General features: G+C 37.4%; 2 protein-coding genes across 2 annotated transcripts in view; one reads left to right on the top strand and one right to left on the bottom strand.

The window, feature by feature from the left end:
• Window positions 1–25481, top strand: part of zgc:158263 (ceramide kinase family protein) — an 867176-nt gene that overhangs the window by 710772 nt on the left and 130923 nt on the right. The gene's annotated exons all lie outside the window — the stretch shown is intronic.
• The window catches only part of LOC127618395 (la-related protein 4-like), a 36203-nt gene that overhangs the window by 5926 nt on the left and 4796 nt on the right, over window positions 1–25481 (bottom strand). The window contains 13 exon segments of the mRNA XM_052090821.1: window positions 2447–2571; window positions 3872–4030; window positions 5403–5454; window positions 7207–7413; window positions 8413–8454; window positions 11860–11963; window positions 12173–12379; window positions 13203–13256; window positions 13383–13493; window positions 13591–13694; window positions 21225–21361; window positions 21482–21569; window positions 25272–25415. Coding sequence (XP_051946781.1) covers window positions 2447–2571; window positions 3872–4030; window positions 5403–5454; window positions 7207–7413; window positions 8413–8454; window positions 11860–11963; window positions 12173–12379; window positions 13203–13256; window positions 13383–13493; window positions 13591–13694; window positions 21225–21361; window positions 21482–21569; window positions 25272–25415 — 1534 coding nt within the window.

The raw sequence follows: 25481 nt of genomic DNA, 5'->3' as shown, positions 1-25481 counted from the left end.
AGTCGTGACCAAATTACTCTTTTAACCCAGATCTTTTTAATGAATCACCCGAAAAGAACTGAGGGTTTGAACTCAGGTTAGCAGTTTGAATCAGATTCACTTTCCCCACGAATCAGCTGTGAGTTTACAAATGGGAGTGCAAACATTTCAAAATAAGAGTCCCATGTGTATTTGGGGCTTCTTGATTATTAAAAGTCCTGTATTGTGTACCGCTTTTTTTTCTTCTTCCTTCTGGCAATTATTGATTTGGATTGGAGTAGCACAATAAACTGCATTTGGGATTTCATTCAATTTGCACGCACACACACACCATCCATGAAGTATTCACAGCACTTCACTTTTTCCACATTTTATGTTGTTACAGCCTTATTCCAAAATTGATTAAATTCATTATTCTCCTCAAAATTCTGCATACCCCATAATGACAATGTGAAAGAAGTTTGTTTTTATTCTTTGCAAATTTATTAAAAATAAAAAAAACTAATAAAAATGTGATCTCAGTGATTTGGAAGGTGACATGATTGTTGGTGACAGATGGGCTGGTTTGAGTATTTCTATAACCTTTGATCTCTTGGGATTTTCACACACAACAGTCTCTAGAGTTTATTGTATTTATGGTTCGAACTGACAAAGTCTATGGTAATTCATAAAAATAAAAAATACATTTTTGCAGCTGGACAGGTATATGTTACTTTAAGTTGGTGGATCATTCAAGATTTTGCTTATAAAGCACTATATTGCAAAAACAACATCCAAGAAGGTATCAACACAATGCCACAGTATGAACTTTATAATATTTCACCACATAACGCAAACAAATCTTTTACATTTTCCTAATGAATGTTCAGGGTTTACACTGCCATTTGTTAGATTGAACTGCTTCAATCAAATTCTGCTCCACGTTGTTTTGCTAACAGTACAGACAACCCTCTGTTTAACTCAATTCAACACCAAAAATATGGTGGTGTTGGCATATACTGTGTGGAACTAAATCTAAAGATTACAATATTTTGGACATTCCCAATGTTAAAAGAGTGCATAATATGTAAACTCAAACTTGATATAATCATAGTTGTTTTTTACAGGTCATCACAAATATCGCTCATCTTTGTTTCAAAAATATATTACCAAACTCTGCAATCCATTAAACTTTAAGTCAGATAACATCTTTTTAATTGGTGATTGGAACCAAGATGAATTGAGCACACACAATGTTTACATTGATGGCAAACCTAGGCTATTGTTCAGTGTGTCAAAGAACCTACCATTGAAAATGGAACATTGATTGATCATGTGTACAAGAAAATGACATCTACATATACTAACATTGCACAAGTTATGCCAGTATATTTCAGTACACATGAAACAATTAATTGTACATTTTCACAAACATAACATTGCCATGTTGGTGTAATCAGGAATGGTCCATTGGTAACCATTCACAATTTGAAGCTGATCAGACCAAGCATGACCAAGTTATACCCACTTCCTGGCCGACTTCCTGTTGGGCAGACCCCAAGACTGTCAGCGCGAAGTTGTCCGGCTTGATGAGAGCTATATATGTACCGAGTTTAGAGACATAACTGAAAAAAGGTGTGCTACAGAGCATCCCAAAAATGCATATTTTAAGGGCTCAAAACAGATCCCTCCCACAACCTCCCACGTGAACTTTTGACCAGCCCTAATGGTTAACAACTAATCATTTCAGCCATAGCTGTCAGCATGCTTTTTCGGTGGATACGAGTCTGGTAGATTGAAAATCTCCGTTCACGTGGAATAAAAGTTCAGTGTCACTGTTCAGTACACATTCTGCAATACTTGTCCAAGCACCATGCGGACACAGTCTGTAACCATATTAACAACTGCACAACCAGCCAGTCACAAGCACAAGAGATTTTCACATTTAGGCTTGCATCGAAAACCATTTTATATTATTCTATATTCATATAATGTATATTTTATATTATTGTCAAGTGTAAATAAACCATTTCACATTTTTAACCGCAGATTCTTAATTCCTATGGCTAAATTAACGATGATATTATCATCAGTTAAAAGTGAACCTGTTTAATCACAACATCTCCACTGCCAATTCCACTCACAGCATGTCTATTGCTTTTGAACATACCAGAGTTTCCACTCTTTTTGATCAATGAATTTCCATAACCATCCTAGTCACTTGTTATTACTGAATAAGGATTTAAAAAAATAATTTTGATTCAGACATTTTGCTAACAAAGATTCCAGACCATGTTTTTTATTTATTATAATACATTTATATTCCCTATAAAAATGTTTATGAAAATAAAGATTTTATACATTTCCAGGCCTGGAAAACACAATTTAAAGATTCCCTTATATTTCCAGGTTTTCCATGACCTTGGGAATCCTAACATACTGACAAGAACCAAAGCTCTTCTATGTGCAGCTTGCAATAAAAGCTTACCTCGAGGTCACTGGATCAGGGATGTGTGCAGTCACCTTGACTACAGTCTGGCAGGGTCTGGATATAGACTCTTCAGAGGCTGGGCCGGCAGGACTTACAGTAGACTCTTTATTTGAATCCTGCTGCTAAAGGGAAATGAAAGCAGCAGCTATGAACAAACAAAACCAAACAATGTGGACACATTTATACCTGTTATACCTGTTGGTCTAAGGTGAGCCAATCAAAAGTGGTCAGTGTTAAATACAGATGTAAATGGGGTCCAAAATGTTTCCTGATCAGAATGCTCAAATCATATTTAGAGTTAGTCGAAAAAGCATGTGACAACATTGCATTTGTAGTATAAAAGCAAATCCATCCTGAACAGCAGCGAAGACCTGCCTGCTCTGCTGTCAATCATCCACTGCACTAAAGCAGGAGTTTTACACTTTATGGAGGAAATAAAGCATCTGATCGAAAATAAAACCACATAAACATATACTGAACAAAACTTCATTGAACTTCAGTCACAAAGAACATGTGGAAGCAAACAAGTTCAGTTAAAGGTGCAGTATGTAAGATTCAGAAACCCTTGTTATGACACCTGTGGACATTAAGTGATCTGCAGCCAGCTACCTGTTGCTCATCCTCCTGCACACACTCCATAGAATCGAGCGAACGAGCATCGGCCAAAACAATGACGTAACATACAAAGACACTGAATTTTGATACTGATACACACATACAGTTACAATACCGAACTATACCAGACAGTTTAATGTTATGTTGCATTATTGTATGTCATGCTATGATCAAAAAAGCAGCGTATTTGCTTAAATTTATCCTGTATAACTGACTTTTAGTATAACGAGAATATCATTGAAATAATTTGAAAGAAATGCCCTGCCGACGTTCACTGTAGTTTTCGCTCGTCCACGATCCCGTTCCCGTTAACCAGATGGGATTCAGTAGATGGGAGCTGGACGTTTGCTGGATTCCATCTCTAAGATAACATTACCTAGTGTTGCAGTTTGTAGTCTCTGTCGAATTTTAGCTATTACTGAGGCAAGGCTCTCGGGAGCGTGCGTAAACGTCACATCCATTGGATTGTCCACGCAAAACAGACCTGCTCCCTTTACATGAAAATCAGTCTACAGGCTTTAATAGGCAACCTAGGAAGTTCGGGAAGGGCTCATTTTTTAAAGTTGCGTTACAAGCCGTTCACACACTGGCCAACAAAAGGCGAATATTACACGAAAATTGTTACATACTGCACAGGTTATACACTAAAATAACAGAATTATGCTGGAACTGATCAAACATCACATTAGTGTTTAGATTTAAATTTAAGTATAATTAGGAGAAATGGTGCATCATTATTTTCACAATTCGCGCATCTTATTAGCATGCAGTAACATGCTAATGTAGTGAAATCAAACCTAAACTAACCTTGTCCCTATTCAGGCCCCGTACGACATCAGAGAGGCGGTTCTCCAACACTGGCTCCCCTTGCGGACTGACAGAGCAGCCGGGCAGCGGAGGGAAGTTGGAGGCAGCCAGGTCAAACTTGGGGGGCGGTACCTTCACTTGAGACAGCGGAACTGGTCTCTGAGGAAAAAAAGAACAAAAAACAATTAAGAATAATTATAGATAAATAGGCATAAATCAAAAATGCCTTTAACGGTAAACAGTAGGTCTGGGTATTGATACAGATTTCCTGATTTGTTTCAGATTCACAAGCTCTCGGTTCAATTCCGATTTTATATTGATTTATATGGATACATTAGTTATAATGTCCCTTTTGCTTGCATGTGAAAGCAATTATCTCCCAGCTGATGCTGATAATTATATAGGGAACCTTCTAGAGGCGTTTGAACGGAAGAGGGCCAAGTACGAGGAATTGGCTGGTGAATGCCGTAGCAGAGGAAGGAAGACCCGCTGCCTCCCCATCGAGGTTGGCTGCCGAGGGTTTACCGGCCAGTCGCTCAACAGGGCCCTCAAGCTCCTGAGAATAAGGGGACTGCACAACAAGAAAGCCATCAGGAACATCACGGATGCCGCTGAAAAGGCATCTAGATGGCTGTGGATCAAAAGGGGTGATCCGTGGATCACACATGCTACCTAGTCACAAGTTGGGGACTGATCACCCCTGGCTGGGTCGCCTAGGCGAGGGTGTATGATGTTGAAAGACCCGAAACACCCGATGATACCAGGTTACATCACTGATGTTGTATCTAGGTCACAACAGCAAGGTGTATGTTAAATCAACTAGGTACATTAATAAAATATACATTTTACTAATGATATTTTCTTAGTTTATCATTCGTCACATTTTAACCATTTAAAAAATGTACAGATTTGTGAATTAAATCAATAAATATGATATATTGCATAGTCTTTTGATTACATGTTTTTTGTTTAATTGCATATTTTGCACTACTACAAGTATTTACACTGATTTGTTAAACGTGCTAAAAAAAAAAAAAAAACTACTGTCTCTACGAATTTTTTTTTTTAATGTTTTTGTAAAAAGCACATATTTAGGAGAGAGACTCAAATGGCTTTACCGTATCCATGCTATGCATGATTACAATTAAATGCTTTTTTTTTTTTTTTTTTATGAAAGTAGAGAACAGAAAGGGTAAGAAAATTTAGAGGACAGAAAGAGTATTAAAAGAGACATTATTAAATGACAAATGGATTGCGTGGATCTAGTCTTTGGACACATTACCCAGAAAAACGTTTCCTCTCAACACAGTGAAAGGACCTTGCTGCTGAATACTCCACCACTATAGTACTAAATCACTGGTGAGTGAAATCCAAATATTTACCAGCTAGTTGCTAAATATATAATGTTTTGTTATATAGCGTTAAATTTTGTTGCAAATGCAAGTGATTCCCTCTCATTGTAGTAGAGGGTTAAATCTATATTTTTACCTACCTCTAGTAAACAGAAGTACAAAATAGATAAAAGTATTACTGTTGTGCGATCATCTTCTCGCCGCCTTCGAGTGCCTCTGTATGTTGTTCTCCTGAAACAAAAACAATTAATTAATCACAGGATAAATTCATAAATGTGCCATCTGAATGATTCAAAGTTAACATAATGAAACCTAACAGAATCTTTCAGCGCTTTCTTTTTTAACAATCACACCACTTTATGAGCCTGAACTAAATAATTATGGCTATTGTAGGTCATGTGGGATCAGGAAAGGGAGAAGTGAAAAGTTAAATAAATACTGAAAAAGAGACTAAAGCATGACTCATGACATGCAAAAAAATAAAAATATAATTCAGTTGTTACACATACACAAGGACTGAACACATTAAAAATAAAGTTTTTAATTAGAGAAAGGGTTTACAGCCTGGTGCAACAGTAGAACCTTTTAAGTACACAAATGAGTTATATTTCATATGTATAACCATCTATAGACCGTTTCTTTAACCCTCTGGGGTCGACGGACAGGCAAGTCCTGATGGATTTTTTTCATCATTACAGCAGAAAGAACATAAAATTCTCCATCATTTTGGGACATACAGATAAGTGTAAGACATCATTAGAGACTATAAATTGTCTACTTTTAATTGTGTACACTCACAATAACAACAAAACCTTGTGCTTTTGTAAAATAAAAAGGGTGAGCCATCAGCATTCTCTGGGTTTGCGAGCACATATCTGAAACGCGTCACAAAAATGAACTGAAACTCTGCGAATACTTATCACACAAACATGAAACATATGTTTAAAGAAAGCTTAAAATTTCTACTTTTAAATAAAACAATTCAAATTTAAATCAAATATTATCCTGCAATGTGATCTGTATGAAACAAAGCGATGTGCAATTTCTCCTGGCTCAGCTAATTATCTCTGTGATCACACCCACGGGCAGAGGGCGACATTCATACGGTAATGTGCTGAGACGATCAATGCAAATGGTAAACGCCCCCAACTGTGCCTTAAAAACAAGTTAATTTGCTTTTCTGCGCATCTGAAAGACAGCACAATACACATGTGAGAAAACTTCTGAATAGTGACGAAGAGTTAAAATTTCCCCCCGGAGTATTTTTGTATTTTGAAGAGAGACTTGATCCAGCCGAGGATACAATTTCGGACGAGTAAGTCATTTCGATTACATTAGTTGACATGCTATTTTATATAAACATGTTCATATTTTACTATTGGGACTGTTTCCAGACTTGCCAGTCAGGATTCAGAGTATTGAAATTTGAAATATGTCCTAATAAGCAAGTTTTAACTACATATAAATGCTGTTTTGGCTTATGCTGTATGAAATAAATATGATATCAAAATAATATGAATGTTTAGATTATATTTGAACTAGTGTTTATTCTGCCTCATTATCATCAACAAAGCTTGTGCTTGCAAATATGTGTTCAGGTTGAATTGGTAAAATGCACTGTAAATATGCCCATATTAGAAAATCTGCATATTATAATTATTTTTTTAAGTATCATGAGACACTGAAGACTGCAGTAATGATGCTGAAAATTCAATGCATAAACGTTTTCTCAAAAATACAAACATGTACACACATGTTGCTCACATATTTATTGTAGCCCAGTTTATGCTGAATACAGTGTTATCAGACTTTAGCCATTAATGTGTATTTAAGCAACTGTAAAAAGCACAAATGTCAAGGCATCAAAACTTCTCCAGGGCCCAAAACACCCTCAGACCCCAGAGTGTTAAAGTACGAAGACACCAATATGACTTCTCTTGTAACAAAATGTAGCATTGAATATGAAATGAAAAACTGACAAACCTTCCACGTCCTGCCACGGTACCATCATCAGTTGGATCATTGGAGGCTAGATGTGGGAAAGATGAGTTGAGCTCGGATGACAGCAATGGGGTGCTGCTGCTGGAAAGCTGGGGACTATGCAGGCCAGACAGCCCATCCACAACAGGAACCGGGGACACAGTGGAAGACAGTCCATCATTAGCCCTTGTCTGAGGCTTTACGTGGTGCCTACTCAAAAAGCCAAAAAACAAGTCTAGATGAGATTTTTACTATTATTAAATCAACCGTTTGTTAGTGTTTTGTGTCTATATAAAGATTTAGTTTTTTGCTAAAAATAAACAAGACAATGTAGTATCTTTCAAGTAATGGGCAGCATGCAATGGAAAAGCAAATTGTGGCATTCAAATCACTGCACCTTCTCCTGGCAGTGACCATGGTCATTTTTTTTAACATCACAAACTTGTCTGTTCACAAACATGAACAGACTTCAAAGTTTCTTTAAAGGTGAAGTGTGTAATTTCTGCGCCACAAGCAGAATTGTCTGCCATTGGTCACAAACTGTCAATGTTGCCATGTCTGGTTTGTAAGGATCCTCAAACTAACAAAGAATATTTTGATAGTACCACAGTGCTAGACTTTTACGGACTCGTCTTACAAATAGCTTACTCGTGTTGCCTCTGCATATTAAGTTGGGATAGGAGAAAATATTTTAAAATCAGACAAAAAAATTCACAACACCTTTAAATAAAATAAAACATGGACTGGATTATTAGAACACTGCTTAAGGAGATAATTCAACACAAAAGCTGTTAATCTAATGATTTGACTGCCACATTTAACCCAAAGAATTTTAAGGACATTGCTCAAACACAAAAATGTTAGTTATGATGAAATTATTTAAGTGGATGGGAGTGAAATACATTGAGGCACTAGTTCTTCCATAACACCATCAGATCATATTATAATACTGATGAAGGAAAAAGGTAACCTTATTCCCAACAGAAGTTGCATAATATGCAGGTTGTGTAATTAATGAATGGTTTGGATTATGACAAACATTGTTGTTGGTCATCGCATTAGTGTATAATCTTCCTAAAACCCTCCCCCGCTTATTTTGTTAGTCACCCAGAATTTCCAATGTCGGAGAGCTGAATGTAAAAAATGTTAAATTTTAGCTGTCTGGGGTGGTTTAAGTTAGCATGATATTTGAAGTTTTTAAAGTTGTACCTGAAGGCATTTATTACATTCTTTCTTGAATAGAGTGGAACACTGTGGGAACAATAAAAAAAAATCCAAGTGATCTACCATGTGACTACCTACATTCTTAAGCCAAGCGTACACTACACGACATGCAGTCTGCATCCTGCAACTCACAGTCCTGTTTTTCGTCATGCTGGTGCGAACAAATCAGGACTGTGGTGTATCAACTACACGACCATTCGTCCCTGACTGAGACCATGTGTACACTGGTATTAAGATGAGTTTTGGGTGAAACGATCACAATTGTAAAAGCGAGACATCAGTTTCACCTGGTCGTCTCTTTTGACAAATTGTGTTTGGATTTTGATAGTCTTTAATTTCATTAGAACATACATCAATCATTACGTCTGTGTTTTACTGAATGAAAAAGTAAAAGAGATAAAAACAGGCACACAGTTTCTCTTAATTATTCACAAACATGCCGTTTAGAGCAGATTAGTTATTTTAGAGCAGTATCTGTAACTGAACTTCTAGTGTGCGTGCTGCCCATTTCTGTGTCCCTATTGTACGTTTATGCATTTGCTTTTTTTAAATTTCCGATCGTACACATATTCCCTTGAAATCCTCACAGAATCTGCAAAAAAACAGCCGTTTCAGCTGCTCTTAGCGTCGTCCTGTTTCAAACCGAATGCCAAAATCCTTAAAATTGAAATAACGAAATTAATTCACAAACTCGCAGTTTATTCTTGATACATGTCAAAAACATGAGTAGCACTTGCCCATTTTCATGCTTTATTGGCACTACCCCCAAAATAATAATTTTTATTATTATTTTATTAATAATAAAAATGGCAGGTAGGGAGATGCGTGTGAAGTTTTATTTTCTTATTATTTTTGTCTCCTGCTACCCAATACCTTGCTGCTTTCCTCTTTCAACAAACATGAAAGGCTTACGCCATTTTGCAAATGGAAACATTTAAGAAAAAAACATAAAAAAAAAAATAGAGAGGTTAGGGACATGTGTGTTAAGTTTAATTTTATCATATTCTAATTAGGGCCCAAGCACTGTAAGTGCACTGACCCTATTGTTCTACTAAGGATTATTATTATTATTAATAGGTTGGCTTGAAAGAGCCAACCTACTGATCTACTATTTAAGCTTATTAGTGGTGCTTGCCAAGCAAAGCATCACTATTATAATTTCACATACTCATTATTCTTCTTCCTTACAAAACTTTGGCACCTAACTCGACCGGCCTATGGAGGACACCTATGCTATGACTTTAAGGGGTGGGGGGTACAGTGCCCCCCTGGGGGGCAAAAAGCTGTCTCGAAAAGTCCCATAGATTACTATGGAAATTGATGTTTTTTCCTATTATGACATGACAAAAATCATCTTTGGCTTTTTAAAGAGACAGGCAAGCAGCATTTATGCATCATCCTGGAAACTACTTAGCCACGCCCTAGCAACCATTTAGTGCACCCTAGCATCCCAAAATCATAGACTTCCATTCAAAATGGGTAAGAAAGATCATTTACATATCAGAAAGTCATAGAGATTTCAGGTTTGGCTTACTTCACTCATGCCAGCTAGTAGCCTGTTTAGTAATACCCTAGCAACTACCTAACAATCAAAAGGGCTTGCCCTAGCAACCAAGTAACAAAAAACATATCTCTGCACCAAAACATAGTAGACACTTCCGGGTCTGCTCATTTGACTCAGGCTGGCAAGAAGCCTTTTAAGTATCACCCTGGTAACTGTCTTGCAACCAGATGGGGTTACCCTAGCAAGAAAGTAACAAATCACATATCTCTGCACCAGTACATCGTAGAGAATTCCGGTTTCGTTCATTTTGCTCAGGGTAGCAAGGAGCCTTTTTCGTATCATCTTAGCAACTGCCTAGCAACCAGATGGGGTTACCCTAGCAACCAAGTAATAAATCACATATCTCTGCACCAGTACATCGTAGAGACTTGCGGTTTCTTTCATTTCACTCAGGCTAGCAAGGAGCCTTGTTAGTATCACCCTAGCAACTGTCTAGCAACCAGATGAGGTCACCCTAGCAACAGAGAAGAAAAAAACATATCTCTGTACCAGAACATCGTAGAGGTTGGGTCATTTGACTCAGGCAAGCAAGGAGCCATGTTAGTATCACCCTGTTAAATGCCAAGCAACCAAATGCAAAAAATCTAGCCTAGCAAAGCAAAATGTTAAAACATGCCAACAATGTTTATCTAAGTGTTAAAACATGCCAAAAACTTAAGTATGTTAGCAATGCCTAACTAAGCATTTTCTCAATAAACTTTCAGACTAAGCTTTTTCAAATCAACCTAAAGTTTGTCCTGACGAACTTTACTTCTTTAGTTATTATTATTATTAGAGCCCAAGCACTGAAAGTGCAGAGGCCCTTTTGTTCTTCTAAGGATGATTACTATTAAAGGTTTTCAGTACTTTTGGGGTACTTAACATGCGTGAAAACTTGAAGTTTTGCACACACATCGTTGGCCATTAGGTCTGGGCAAAAGTTCACACATGGGTGTGTAGGGAGGGGCTCTGTAGTGCCCACTTTAATATGGGTGTGTACCTCTGTAGCACCCCATTTTTGCCTAGTCACCAAAATTATTACATATATAGTTCTCATAAAGCCAGACAACTTTCATAATAATAGTCATTAGGTGAGCCCAACAGAAACTCGGGCATTTGCATGTGTACACCTTGCATTGTTTTCCAAAAGCCACCGGGTGGAAATGGACCTGTCATCGCTGCTTGCAGCTATATTTATTTATTGTCTTCTACCTACTAATATCTTGTCCACCTCTGCTCTCTCTATATTTTATTGGCTTTAGCTCATTGTCCGTATTTCGCTCGTTGGGACAGTGTGCACACATGACGACAAGACGTCTAGATATCAAGCAGTTTTGAAAACTGCCGCAGCATCTGGGACTTGTCTCTGCCTGTCACAGGTGTGCACACACAATGTGAGATCCAAAACTTCTTGTGCAGACCAGTCGCCAACACAAAACATCAAAGGAGATGAGTTTGGTCGTGTAGTGTCCACTAGGCTTTAGGGGTCGTTCACACTAAACATGTTTTTGCATCTGTGTGCTGTTTATCAGTTGTTTTCTATGTCAACATGCACTATATAGACGTCTTTCAACACTGAGCTGCATCTCGAGTGTCATGCAGGAACACCGTGATTTTATGTCTAGTTAAAAATAATTTAAGAGTTTTTTTATTTTTTTTTATTTTTAAACATGTCTCAAGAACACCTGCGTTGTACTGCATCTAGCTATTTTTATCACAAAAACTTGTTCAGTCTGAACGGCCCTTTACACTTCAGAAAATAACTAATAAAAATGGAAACGCTGGTATCAGACATCCTTTACAATATTGAGGTTAGAGTTAATTTGTGCAAATTAACAACACAATAAGGCATATCAGGTAGTAGAAGGAAAGACCCAAACTCAACCTACCGGTTCCTGCTGAAAGGACGGCTAAGATTAAAAGAATTTGAGCCAGTTTTGTAGTGTCCAGATGAGTTAAATCCATTGACGAAGCCACTGTTGGGAAAAGGTGCCTGTAGGAAAACACAATGTATTACACGATATATTATACAATATCTTTATAGACTTTATTCAAAGTCACTCTGAAATTCTTACTATTTCCCTAATTTGTAAGTCCCTCTGCATAAAAACGTCCGCTAAATGAATAAAATGTAAATGTTACTGCCCATCCACTCTCTATCAAATTTCTGTAATCATCAGCTTTGTTAAAACAAGGTCTTACCAGTGGAGTCTCAAAGTATGGAGTAGGAGATGGAGTCCAGGTAGGAGGTACAATGCCGTAGAGTGGGTACTGCTGCTGGGGGCTGTAAACAGGCTGCATGAAGAGAGGGGAGCTGTACTGAGTGTGAGATTGCTGAGGGTACATGCTGCATTCCAGGCTGCGGTAACCATTCTTAGCAAAGAACGTGTTGATGGCTTTTATTCTGGCCTGAAGACAGGAAAAGCACAAGGTTACTACTGTAGTAAAATCCTGTTACTTCATTACTAATAATACTACACCTTTTATTGATAAACCGATATGAACATTTTTAGCTGATAGGGATTTAAACAAATAAGCAATTTTTCTAACAATAAAGTATTTCCATTGAACATGGACTGGATCTGTGGAACACATGTCAGGCCACATTTTAAAGAGAACCACAATGAAAGACAAAAATATTAAAATATCATAGCATGACAATTAATATGAAAAAGGTTATTTTGAAATAAAACATTTTTGAACATCCATTTTGGCAATTCAAAACAATTCAAATTTTTCATGGTTGTGCTGTATATAATAGAACATCACAAATTCAGATTATGCATATGTTGAACAAATCCACGGAAATGTCAGACACATCATGGAAAAATAAAAAGTTCCCAAAGGAACAAAACACCCTTTAAAGTGGTTTTAAGGATAATAAAAAAATGCCATCCAGATCACTAGAGGGTGCCACTTGCTTACACAATGCTGACTTAAGTGCTGACTGCAGTCTATTATCTTTACCTCATAATTTATAGGCAAGTGCTGCTTTCTCATTAATGTGAAAACGCGAAAGAATAAAAATTATACATTTCATGTTCTTAGGAGTACCAACCCTTCTACATTATGTGGCTATCATTATTTCTGGATTGTGCATTTGAATTTAAAGAGTCTTTACAAAGTGTGATGATAATTATAAATGAACCATCGTTTTTTCATTTTTTCATTTTCATGCTTAAAACAGATTTGCCAATAGTTTTAATTTGGACAAAAAAACTCAAGAATGTACCATAATTGGTTTTCCCTGAAATGTCTTCACCTCTTCCCTTAAATATCTGTAGGCCTGAATGGATGGGGGTGACATAAAAAAAAACAATTCATTAGTTTCAATTCCACAGAATAGTGCTTTGTTTTCTCTGCAAAAAAAAACAATAAATAGATTTATAAATTGAGAAATAGAAATTCCTACCTGTTGAGCATCTGTATCTGATTGGAATGTTATGTACCAGTTGTTGTTGTGTGCAAACTCCACACTTATTACCTTGGGACAGTTATCATTCTTGAACAAGGCTTCCACTTCCTGGTGAGAGAGAAAAAAACAACAACAGAAAAACACATAAGAGGGTCCAACCAAATCTAATATATCTTAAGTTGTACATCCTGATAAAACTCATTACCTCAACAGGTGTTGTTTCTGGGACTTCTCTCAAAATAATGATACAACGCTTGTGATTAGGCCGCACTTTTTCCCCTTTCTCGTCAACTTGAACCATGGGAGATGCTGAGGCAAAAGACATTTAGGAGTCAAAACAGTATTATTAAATAGATGCCTCCATGTTCAGAACAGTGCTTGAGTATTTTTATCAGGGTTTCTGCAGGTTCAAAGGAATGAAATGTAAGGCTGTAAGACTTATTACAGCTTAATTAGCTGGTAAATACAAAACCACTGAGACAATATGGATGTCTCTGGACATGTTTTTTAGATTTTATTGTGCAGTTATGCATTCTCTTTTTTTTAAATAATGCAACATTACTCAAAATTAATTCATTAAGAATGTGCGTAGCCTAAAGTATGTAGCCTATATTGTGACCCTTCTCTTTAGTAACTTGCTTTCCAGCAAGACGTGAAGCAATAGACCAGTGCTTTGGCAATGTCACCACTTATGTCAAACACAGAAGTGGTGGCAAAAACCATGTGTAAAAAGTAAACTTTTATTGGATTGTGTTGTTGAAAAATTATTCCGAGGGCTCTAATTGACTGCTGTGGCTTCAAGCCAGCAAAAATTTATAGTGAACATGATTACATATTTGTTATCAACTAATTTTATTATAATAATTGCATCGCTAAGAATAAGTTTGTATTTATTATGGTTTTGTGTCATACATTCGTTTAATCATCTAATCTGTCAAATCTAACAAAAGTCAGTGGGCTTTCTGCCACCACTTACTGCACATGCACTGACATTTTTGTAAATGAGAGGATTGGTCTATAGACCTTATTCACAGCAGTGCCATGTTTGATTTTTTATAGGAATGAAAATTAAGCTGTGAGGTATAGACTTACCATTTCTTCAATGGCATGCATTGTATAAATCTGTAAAAAGCTCCAATATCCCATCTGATTTTCTCATTTTGTCTGGAGTTTTGTCTACTGAGTGTCCTTGAAAATATATTTTTCCAATGTTTTGTCTGCGGAACGATCCAAAAACACGTTAAACTGCAGTACATCTCCGTGAAGAGACTGTACGTCTATCCCGCACAGCCTCATTTTCATTCTCGTCAACAATTGAATATGATGTTGCTGTGAAAAATGTCTACCATGTGCTGAATAACATTTATATATTTTTCTTGGCAGATACCTTTACTAAATACTTTAACAGGTAATTAAAGGGTAGTTCATTTAAAAATGAAATTTCTGTCATCAATAGACAAATGATTGAGTCTATATGAATTTTTCTCTGCCATGGAACAAAAAAGGAGATGTTAAGCAAAACATTTTGTCTCAGTCAACATTTACTGTCACTGCATCTTGATTTTTATTCAATGTTAGTGAATAGTGACTAATAATAGTCCATAATATCTCCTTTTGATATCCACTGAAATAGTCATACAGGTTTGATACAATTTAAATTTTTGTGTGAAATATCTCAAGTAAAAGTAAAAACTCCCCAGTTACCTTAAAAATGGCCATTTAAAGTTGACAGTATATACTGAAAATGTTAACGGATTAAATTATGAAAGATAACTTTGCTGCATAATTAGTTATGATGTATTTGAAAACAGATTACAAACTAGGGCAGAAATGATTAGTCGACATTATCGTCGACACAAATTTTCGTTGTCGAATATTCGTTTGATTTCATTTAACCCAACATGAGATCTTTTGAAATACTAATGATGACGTGGGAGAGCAGCGATTCAGCTCGCACTTGAGGAGAGGAAGAACAGCAGCTCACAGTCCAGGCACACTCCAAACAGATTAAAGTGATGTAGATCGCAGAGTATTATAATACAAAAATGCTAAATAAGTTAATACAGAAGCAGCGTCGTCATGAAATAAAGCAGAGCCGTATCTGTTGTTCCGCTTGAGCAAAAACTTGCCTGTCCGAGTGTCTAAAAAGGAAACACTGCGGTGTTATATACTGTATTTAATGCATCCTTTATTAAAGTTAAAATAATAAGGAAGCAGGCTGTATAAATGAGCACAAACATTTGTCTGTGCGGTCAGAGACGCTTATATGCGTCGCGTGAAAAACAGCGCAAGAGAGTTTCAAACATCTTCCGGCTGATGCACTGTCTCGCGCAGAGATGGTCATCGCTGGCGCACGCTTGCTGCAGCTAGATTTCTTTATAGTGATTGCTCACGACATAGTGAATTATAATACGAGTGTCACTGTGTGTATCTTATGATGAAGACAATTGCCGATACGCAGCTCTATAAAAAGAGTGTTTGTTTTTTGTGAGTTAAAGATGGATCGAAATCATGTGAACAAAAAGGTGAGAGGGTGTAGTCTTAGTTGGGCATCGAGTTACTACCAATATATTTTAGGCACCGACCGAATTGCATCTAAACTATCGAATCTTGTTCGTTCTGTACCAAATTTCGATACCTAAGGGGTTAATCTCATCAACTTCAGTGATAACCATGTAGCATGCTAGATGTGCCCAAATCTAAAAGTTCCGGTGATTGGCTGTGTTTAGGCATCAAGGAAAAACATTAGTTTACGCTGGTTACACATGAGGCTATAGTGACTGTAGAGTCTCAACCCCCATAGATGTAAAAGATGTGGAAAAGATCAAAAGTGTGGCTACATTTCACCAGGCTTGATGCCAACAGCGCGTGATAATTGCTGCCAAGACCGGCAACACGATAAATCTGATGAAGCACTTGACAGTGCACAGAATAAACTTATGAGCAGAAAGTTGCTCCGTCTTCGGCTGCAAGAAGACCGAGCTAGTGCCGTCACCCTCTCAGCGTCCTGCCACAGAACTTCCTTCAAAACTACTGATGAATGAAGCAGCGCTATGACTGGGACACCGACAGGTAAGGTTAACGTTTAGGAAACAAACAAAATCGGCTAACCATGCTTGTGTACATGTTAAATTAACGTTTCTGTGCACGGTAACATAGTCCTATAAACTGGGACCTACGTAACGTTAGATATTGTTTGGATGTATGGCTATAGATAACTAGCTAATAGGGGTGGGCAAACAATCCTAAAAGTATTGATACTTCCAGTTCTGACGTTGTATCAAAAATATCGATCCTCACACAAATATAGATTCTAAATAATTTATTTCGTTTTTAACCAGGGATATTATTATTTGGTTACCACGAACAATAATCATAAGCTTCAAAGTGAATTAAAAAGGATTAGTCTATATTAGCAAATACTTATGGATGATGGGAACTGTTTCTTCTTCCACTGATCTTAACATTCATAAATGCTGAAAGACACAAGCAGATAAGAGTTTGCATCGTCACAAGGAGTGTGGCGTCTCATCGTCTCGTTCAAACAAGAGGGATCAGTGCCTTGTAGAGGTAATGAGAGAAAATCCGAGAAACAGCTTTTGTCACGTAGTCTAGGACATACGCAGGCATACGTTGTATGTCCTCCTATCAGTTTTAGGAATGCCGAATGCCGTTTGCCAATGCCCACATGAAATAACTGATAAGTTTGGCCGCCAGAACAAGCTTTTGACCAGGAACTTTTTCAATCTAATAACGCAATGCTGCAGCACCGTTGAGTGAATTGTATTTTATTATTATTAATTATTAATATTATTTTATTTTTTTACAATTTACAGCGATTCTCTCTAAACACACACAGAGATTTTCTGGCGGCACAAGCAAAACAGACAGTCGGAATTATCTGATCCACCAATCAGAACGATCATTTCAGATGCGATTTGATATTTGTTAAGGGATAGTTTCAGTAAGGGTCAGGACTTTTCCAGCGTCTGACACACAATCATCCCTGGAGAAACTATAATTTGCACTGCATATTTATTTCCCTGCTAAATGTAAATATATTCCTATACATTTAAATGTAAGTTATGCACTTAAACCGTGTGAAAATACTGCATGTTATTGCACTCCTTTTTTTCTTAACAGATCTTTTTTTTTGGAACCCATTGTTTTACTACAGTAATATTGTAGTAGTTTGATTCTACCACACATGGTTAATTGTGTGGCAACTATGGTTTCACTAAATACCATGGTTAAACTATATTAGTTACTGTAGTGAAATGGTTACTTTTTGTAAGAGTAAACAAAACAGAAGTCTAATCATTTTCTGTTTAGGCAAAAAAATTAAAAATAAATGACGAATGACAAAAAATATTATTTTAAAATTACACATTTTATCCCAAGTAATCGCAAAAAAATTCATTTAACAGGATACCATATCGGTATCGACGATATTGCACTTGAAATTATTGGTAATGGATCAAAAAGAAAATAAGTGGTATCGCCCATCCCTACAAGCTAAATCGATGCTAAAAATGCTTTAAGGTTGAAAGTAACAGATCAAGATTAACGTACATTAAACTAGTTATCATGTATAACCGTACTTCTCCTTAGGGTTGGCTGAATTAACAGTTTAGCTTTTGTTTTTTCCTCTTCACATTAATGTTATAGCCTCTGCCCCTGTTGACCCTGGCATGAGCAGACCAGAAGGCTCAGGAGATGAGTCTGAGGGGGCTTTCACACTTGGTTCGATTGCCTGTTCCGAACCAGAGTTCGATTGCTCCCCCCTCCCCCCGATGGACCGTGTTCACATTATATACTTGTATCCGAACCGCGGTACGATTGCGTCATCAAGCTGCAGCTGGTGCGTAATCGTGTTGCTTGATAACCGCGAAATGAAAAGGTGTCAAAATTCAATGAATAGACTTGCTCGGTTCACATTTGTTCTTTTTTTTTAACCTTTGGTTTTGTTTTCAACATCAAGATACAGAAACACACTTGCGTCTGTCTGCCGCAAAAATACTGAAATCGTTCAAAAGACAGCGGGCTGTCCGCCGAAGACAATTTTTGCGAAGGCAAGCAGAAATCATCTCTCTGCTTGCAGTGCGTGATGCGTCAATCCCGCTTTTCGTCAAGGTAAGTGTATACACGCGCACGCACGCACGCAAGTAAACCCTTTCCGCTCATTTTGAAAGTGACGCGTGTGAGACTGACGACCACATTATACGTCATCAATAGCGGTTCACTTCCGCGGTTTGGTTCGATTGCGTTCATATCAGCAGCGAACCGTACTGGAGATCACATGAACCGTACCCCAGACCACCTTTTTAAGCGGACCCGAGTACGGTTCGCGGGTGCGCACCCGAGTTCGGAAGACACCGTTCACATCATCCAAACGAACCGAACTCTGACGTCATTCGAACCGGGGTGCGCACCAAAAGTGCTAGTGTGAAAGCCCCCTGAGTCTGTAAAAAAGTCAACAAACCGAAAAAAATCAAACCAAAGGTTTTTTTGAGGTAATGTGTAATGTTTGTAATCGGTATTGAAATTATTTTTACACAGCCCTAGTCTTAGCCAATTAAACAATGCAAAAAAATAAAAATGATTTGTCTTTTTTGGTTTGTTTTCGAATATAAATATCTAAAACTCCTTATTTATATTTACTTTAGCAGCTATACTGCAGAAGAAATTGTTATCTGAGAATTTTTAATATAATATTCAATTTATTTTGATATTTAAATATTTTAAAATATCGAAAAATCATTAAAACATGATGCATTTACCAGAGAAGCAACATATAAGAAGATATTTAGACTTGCTTTTAGAGCAAATATCTTGAATACGAGTATATTTTTTTCTTTACTGCACTGGCAGAAGTATAACAATGTGAAAAAATACACTTATATTTAAGATACATTCTCTTAAAGCAAGTCTAAATATATTCTCAAGTAAGTCTTATCTTATTTGAAGGATTTTTAGACAGTTTTAAATGGAAAACAATACAAAAACACTTGATAAGTATAGGATTTTTTGGCAGTGAATTTTTTTTATCATTTAAACAATAAAAATGCAAGAAGTTTTTCCCCTTTAATTCAATGAATGTCATTTAGAGGTATTTTAAAAAGATGATTTTGTCCTCTTTATTGTTAGTAAGCATGTTTAATACAACCTTTTATGTCGGGCACAAGCAGAGTAGTCAAAATTGCTGCAAAGAACATTGCACTTGAAAGAACCATTTACCGGATCATCAAGAACTTCAAGAAGAGAGGTTCACCTGCAGTGAAGAAGGCTTCAGGACGTCTCAGAGTGTCCAGCAAGCACCAGGATCGTCTCCTCCTGAGGAGTCAGCTATGGAATTGTGTCACCACCATTGCAGAGCTTGCTCAATATTGGCAGCAGGTTGGTGTGAGTGCATCTGCACGCACAGTGAGGCGAAGACTTTTGGACAATGGTCTGGTGTCAAGAAGGGCAGCAAAGAAGCCACTTCTCTCCAAGAAAAACATCAAGGACAGACTGAAATTCTGCAGGAAGAACAAGGATTGGACAGCAGAAGACTGGTGCCAAGTTATTTTCTCTGATGAAGCCCCATTCCGACTGTTTGGGAAATCTGGAAAATCGATAGTCCGGAGAAGAAAAGGTGAATGCTACCATGAGTCCCGTGTCGTGCCAACAGTGAAGCATCCTGAGACCATCCATGTGTGGGGTTGCTTTTCATCCAAGGGAGTGGGCTCTCAAAATTCTGCCCAAAAACATTGCCATGAATAAAGAATGTTATCAAAACATCCTGCAAGAGCAACTTCTCCCAACGATCCAAGAGCAATTTGGTGATTATTCGTGCATTTTCCAGCACGATGGAGCACCATGTCACAAGGCAAGAGTAATAATGAAGTGGCTCAGAGATCATTACATTGAAATTTTGATCCGTGGCCAGGCAACTCCCAGGATCTTAATCCCATAGAGAACCTGTGGTCAATCCTCAAAAGGAGAGTGGACAAGCAGAAGTTCACAAATTGTGATCAACTCCCGCCTTCAGTCAGGATTTGGCCCAGAAGCTGATATCCAGCATGCCAGAGCGAATTGCAGAGGTTGTGAAGAATAAGGGTCAATATTGACTCTTTGAATAAATTTCAAATTTCAAGAGTGTTTTTGCCAATAAAAGCCTTTAAAACTTATGAAACGCTTAGCATTGTTTTCCAGTATACCATTGAAACATGTGAAAAAATAATCTACAAATACTGATGCAGCAAACTTTGCAAAACACAAAATTTGTCATTGCCAATATGTTTGGCCATGGCTGTATGGGGAAATGAGAGATATAACAGGTATAACTACATCTGAGTAGTTCTGTTGTCAAAGGTAGTGTAAAATAAGGAAGCACCAAGATTTGAAAGGTGTCAAAAGACCACACCAAACTCGCACGCTTGCAAATTGTAACGTTGATAGCTTTGTCGATTATAAGCAGGAGCGACAATTTTAGCGCATTGCTCGCTTACAGAGACACAAAACAACGCCATTTGCATTTCTGATTAATGGGTTTATGAAGGTTTATACATGTGTAACATTGTAAGTTCAGTAAAAATGCACTTCCCGGCATGCGCACACACTAAACTCAAGCGTCAGCTGCTAAATGCACGAGAGAGAGAGATGATTATGACTCGTGCAGATTTTACTGTTTTAAGTGTCTTCTCTATTCACGCCCCAAAATTAAAGAACTTCATTAAAAAATAAAGACTTCTTGTAATTCTTAGAGAAATTTAAGACTTGAGGACCTGCGGAAACCCTGTTTTTTAAATAAAAAAAATATGCAGAGATTACAAAAGGTAAGATAAATTGGAAACTTACATCTAAGTACATCCAAGATGAGGTCCATGTCTGTTGTAAGGACCTTGATGTCTTCCATGCTGGCAATAGTCCAGATGGGGACAAACTGGTCACTGTCCATTTGAGATATTAGGTAAAGATCCTTAGATAAGTTCTCTCTATGGGATGCAAGAGAAGCATCAGTAAATGCAGTTGATGGGAGGAGAATGGCTGTAAAGTGCTGTTGACTTGGTTGCATTAAATTAAAAGCTTGCATTGCATTACAGGACTGCACTTACCTGGAGAAGCAGAACTCCAATTCTTTTTTAAGAGACTCCCGCAAAGTCTCTTCAGAGACGGGCTGTTCCTCCGGGAGCTTGGAATCCACTGTGTGCAAACAATGTGCATAAACATTACAAAGTAAGCACATAGCACATGCATGGCTAGGGCTGGGCGATATGATGATATATAGAGTGGCAATGATATAAAGTGTCAATTGACAGAGATTTTGCAAAATTGTGTATATCGCGATATGTAAATATATATGTGTGCAGAGTGAGTGTATCTTTCAGTGGGTAGGGATTCACTTGAGACTAAGGGGGGAATGAATTTCAGCTGGTAAAAATTCTGGTTATTTCCACATGCTGTTTGCACTGGTTCACAAAATGAATTGCGCAGATCAAATCAACAGCAGAACACAAAAGTATTCTGCAAACTGTGCATGTGCAAGATGATAATCACTTTTGGTAACACAAGAAAATATGTTTTACCAACTCAAAATGAAGCACGCTAAAAAATATTGCACAAGTCAAAAGATGCACTAGGCATTAATGCAAGAAGTGTTTATATTTATTTACTATTTATTTTCTGCATTTTCTGCGAGTGTATTATTTTCTTTGTTGTATTGCTTTAAGATCTTGAGTTTATTTAGGAAAGTTAATGATAATAACAATATTGGTCAACAACATATCAAACATATGAAACATGGCATAATGTTAAATTAAGCATTATGGTAAGGTTGACATAAACATTTAGAAGATTTAAATAGGCAGATACTTAAGAGCCTATGATTGGATCATTATTGCAGTGATTAATATGTTTCAGCTGGCAACAATTATTTTAACCCTAACTTTTGCATTGTTTAGCTTCTCATTTCTTAAACAACCATGTCAGAAGATGTATCCCTTGGTCGTGGAAAATATGTTAGTGTTTCAGAAGGGGCAAAGTATTGGCCAGCATCAAGGAAAGAAAACAACTAAGGAGATTGCTGAAATCACTGGAATTGGGTTAAGAACTGCTCAATGCATTATTAAAACCTGGAAGGATAGTGGAGAACTGTTCGCTTCACAGAACAAATGTGGTCAGGAAAACAATCTTAAATGATCAGAGATCACTTAAACACTTGAAGTCACATCATTAAAAAATACAAATAAAAATCACAGCAATGTTTAATAGTGAAAGTAAGAGATTTTCCACATGCACAATGTGACAAGTACTAACAGGATTGGGACTAAACAGCTGTGTGACAAGACAGACATTAGTGAGGTTAAACTGAAATAACATGAGGAATCATTTTCACACATGAATTTGCCACCACAGAGTCCTGACCTCAAAACCATTGAAAGTCTTTGGGATGTGCTGGAGAAGACTTTACGGAGTGGTTCGACTCTCCAATCATCAATACAAGATCGCGGCCAAAAAATTAATGCAACTCTGGATGGAAATAAATGTTGTGATGCTGCATACAGTTATTGAAACAATGCCATGACAAATGTGTACTGTAATCCAAGCTAAAGGCGGTCCAACTAAATATTAGAGTATCCGACTTGTTTTGGCCAATTAGTGCATTTTGTATGTGAACTTTGTATGTGAACTGTATAATTTAATGAGTGCATAGGGCAGGACAATTTGGACAAAAAAATCTAATTGCGATTATTTTGAAAATCTGGCAATTGAGATATACTTATACCATACGATTTACTGATATATATATATATATATGTATATATACACACACACACACACACACACACACACACACACACACACACACACACACACACACACCTAAAGGATTATTAGGAACACCTGTTCAATTTCTCATTAATGCAATTATCTAATCAACCAATCACATGGCAGTTGCTTCAATGCATTTAGGGGTGTGGTCCTGGTCAAGACAATCTCCTGAACTCCAAACTGAATGTCAGAATGGGAAAGAAAGGTGATTTAAGCAATTTTGAGCGTGGCATGGTTGTTGGTGCCAGACGGGCCGGTCTGAGTATTTCACAATCTGCTCAGTTACTGGGATTTTCACGCATAACCATTTCTAGGGTTTACAAAGAATGGTGTGAAAAGGGAAAAACATCCAGTATGCGGCAGTCCTGTGGGCTGAAAATGCCTTGTTGATGCTAGAGGTCAGAGGAGAATGGGCCGACTGATTCAAGCTGATAGAAGAGCAACTTTGCCTGAAATAACCACTCGTTACAACCGAGGTATGCAGCAAAGCATTTGTGAAGCCACAACACGCACAACCTTGAGGCGGATGGGATACAACAGCAGAAGACCCCACCGGTACCACTCATCTCCACTACAAATAGGAAAAAGAGGCTACAATTTGCAAGAGCTCACCAAAATTGGACAGTTGAAGACTGGAAAAATGTTGCCTGGTCTGATGAGTCTCGATTTCTGTTGAGACATTCAGATGGTAGAGTCAGAATTTGGCGTAAACAGAATGAGAACATGGATCCATCATGCCTTGTTACCACTGTGCAGGCTGGTGGTGGTGGTGTAATGGTGTGGGGGATGTTTTCTTGGCACACTTTAGGCCCCTTAGTGCCAATTGGGCATCGTTTAAATGCCACAGCCTACCTGAGCATTGTTTCTGACCATGTCCATCCCTTTATGGCCACCATGTACCCATCCTCTGATGGCTACTTCCAGCAGGATAATGCACCATGTCACAAAGCTCGAATCATTTCAAATTGGTTTCTTGAACATGACAATGAGTTCACTGTACTAAAATGGCCCCCACAGTCACCAGATCTCAACCCAATAGAGCATCTTTGGGATGTGGTGGAACGGAGCTTCGTGCCCTGGATGTGCATCCCACAAATCTCCATCAACTGCAAGACGCTATCCTATCAATATGGGCCAACATTTCTAAAGAATGCTTTCAGCACCTTGTTGAATCAATGCCACGTAGAATTAAGGCAGTTCTGAGGGCGAAAGGGGGTCAAACACAGTATTAGTATGGTGTTCCTAATAATCCTTTAGGTGAGTGTATACATATATATATATATATTTGAACGAAATTAAGTCATGGGTACAGATGCTCTACTGCCAATAGAAACCATTCAAGAAAGGGTGTTTCCACTTCCTCTTAAAAAAACCTTTTTTTTCAATAAATAAATCAATGCAGAGAAATACAGATTTACATAATCTTCACACTGTATCCATTCACTCAGTTCCTTTTTTTTGACTTTGTGACTGTGTCTCAGCCAACTTTTCATCATTATTTTTTGGAATCCAGTCATAAGTTAAGAAATGTTTACAGAAATTATTATTGTATAATATAAAAAATAACAACTATTATTATTATTATTATAAAAGAGTACCATATTTATTTAACATTTTCTTAATCTGCATGCTGCATAGCTAGTACACTGAAAGTTTGTAGTAGTTAAAAAAATGTCCTTTAAATGCAGAGAAATGCTCTCATCCAATATTCTGTCCACACACAAAAAACAGTGTTATGAGGTTACTTTAGATTTGGATAATAACTCTTAGCAGCCAAGCATATTTTAAATTAGTTTTGCAATTAGTATATCTGGGAAATCAAGGAAAGGGTGTTGGAAATTGAACACGCTCAGCTCATTTGCCTCACACGTGCTTTAAAAATGTGTAACACTACATAAAACAGTGCTCCGCACAAACAGGAAGCGCAGTTAGCAGTGCGTGCAAACTATTTATTTAGTTAAATTGCAGCCTTTATGCTTTGATAATCAAAAGTGCTAAAAGTCACGTCGTAATTTCAATTTTATTTCAATTAATCTTTCAGCTCTATGAGTGCGCCAATGATTTCAATCATACCATTAGTTGCTGTAGTGCTCTCGCAAACAGGGAAGCATTGGTCAGGAGGATCCATACCGTTCACCAAACCCTCTACGATAGCAGAGGTGCCATTGTCTTCGAGAGTGGGGAAGTCTGGTGTGTATTGTTTACCAATAGATGCATCTACGTAATCAAGAAACAATGAATAAAGCATTATTGATTACTGAATTTTGGCCTATTCCTGTCATA

This window comes from Xyrauchen texanus, chromosome 25, assembly GCF_025860055.1.
Source record: "Xyrauchen texanus isolate HMW12.3.18 chromosome 25, RBS_HiC_50CHRs, whole genome shotgun sequence".
NCBI classification, from domain to species: domain Eukaryota; kingdom Metazoa; phylum Chordata; class Actinopteri; order Cypriniformes; family Catostomidae; genus Xyrauchen; species Xyrauchen texanus.
This window is presented reverse-complemented; position numbering and strand designations above follow the sequence as displayed.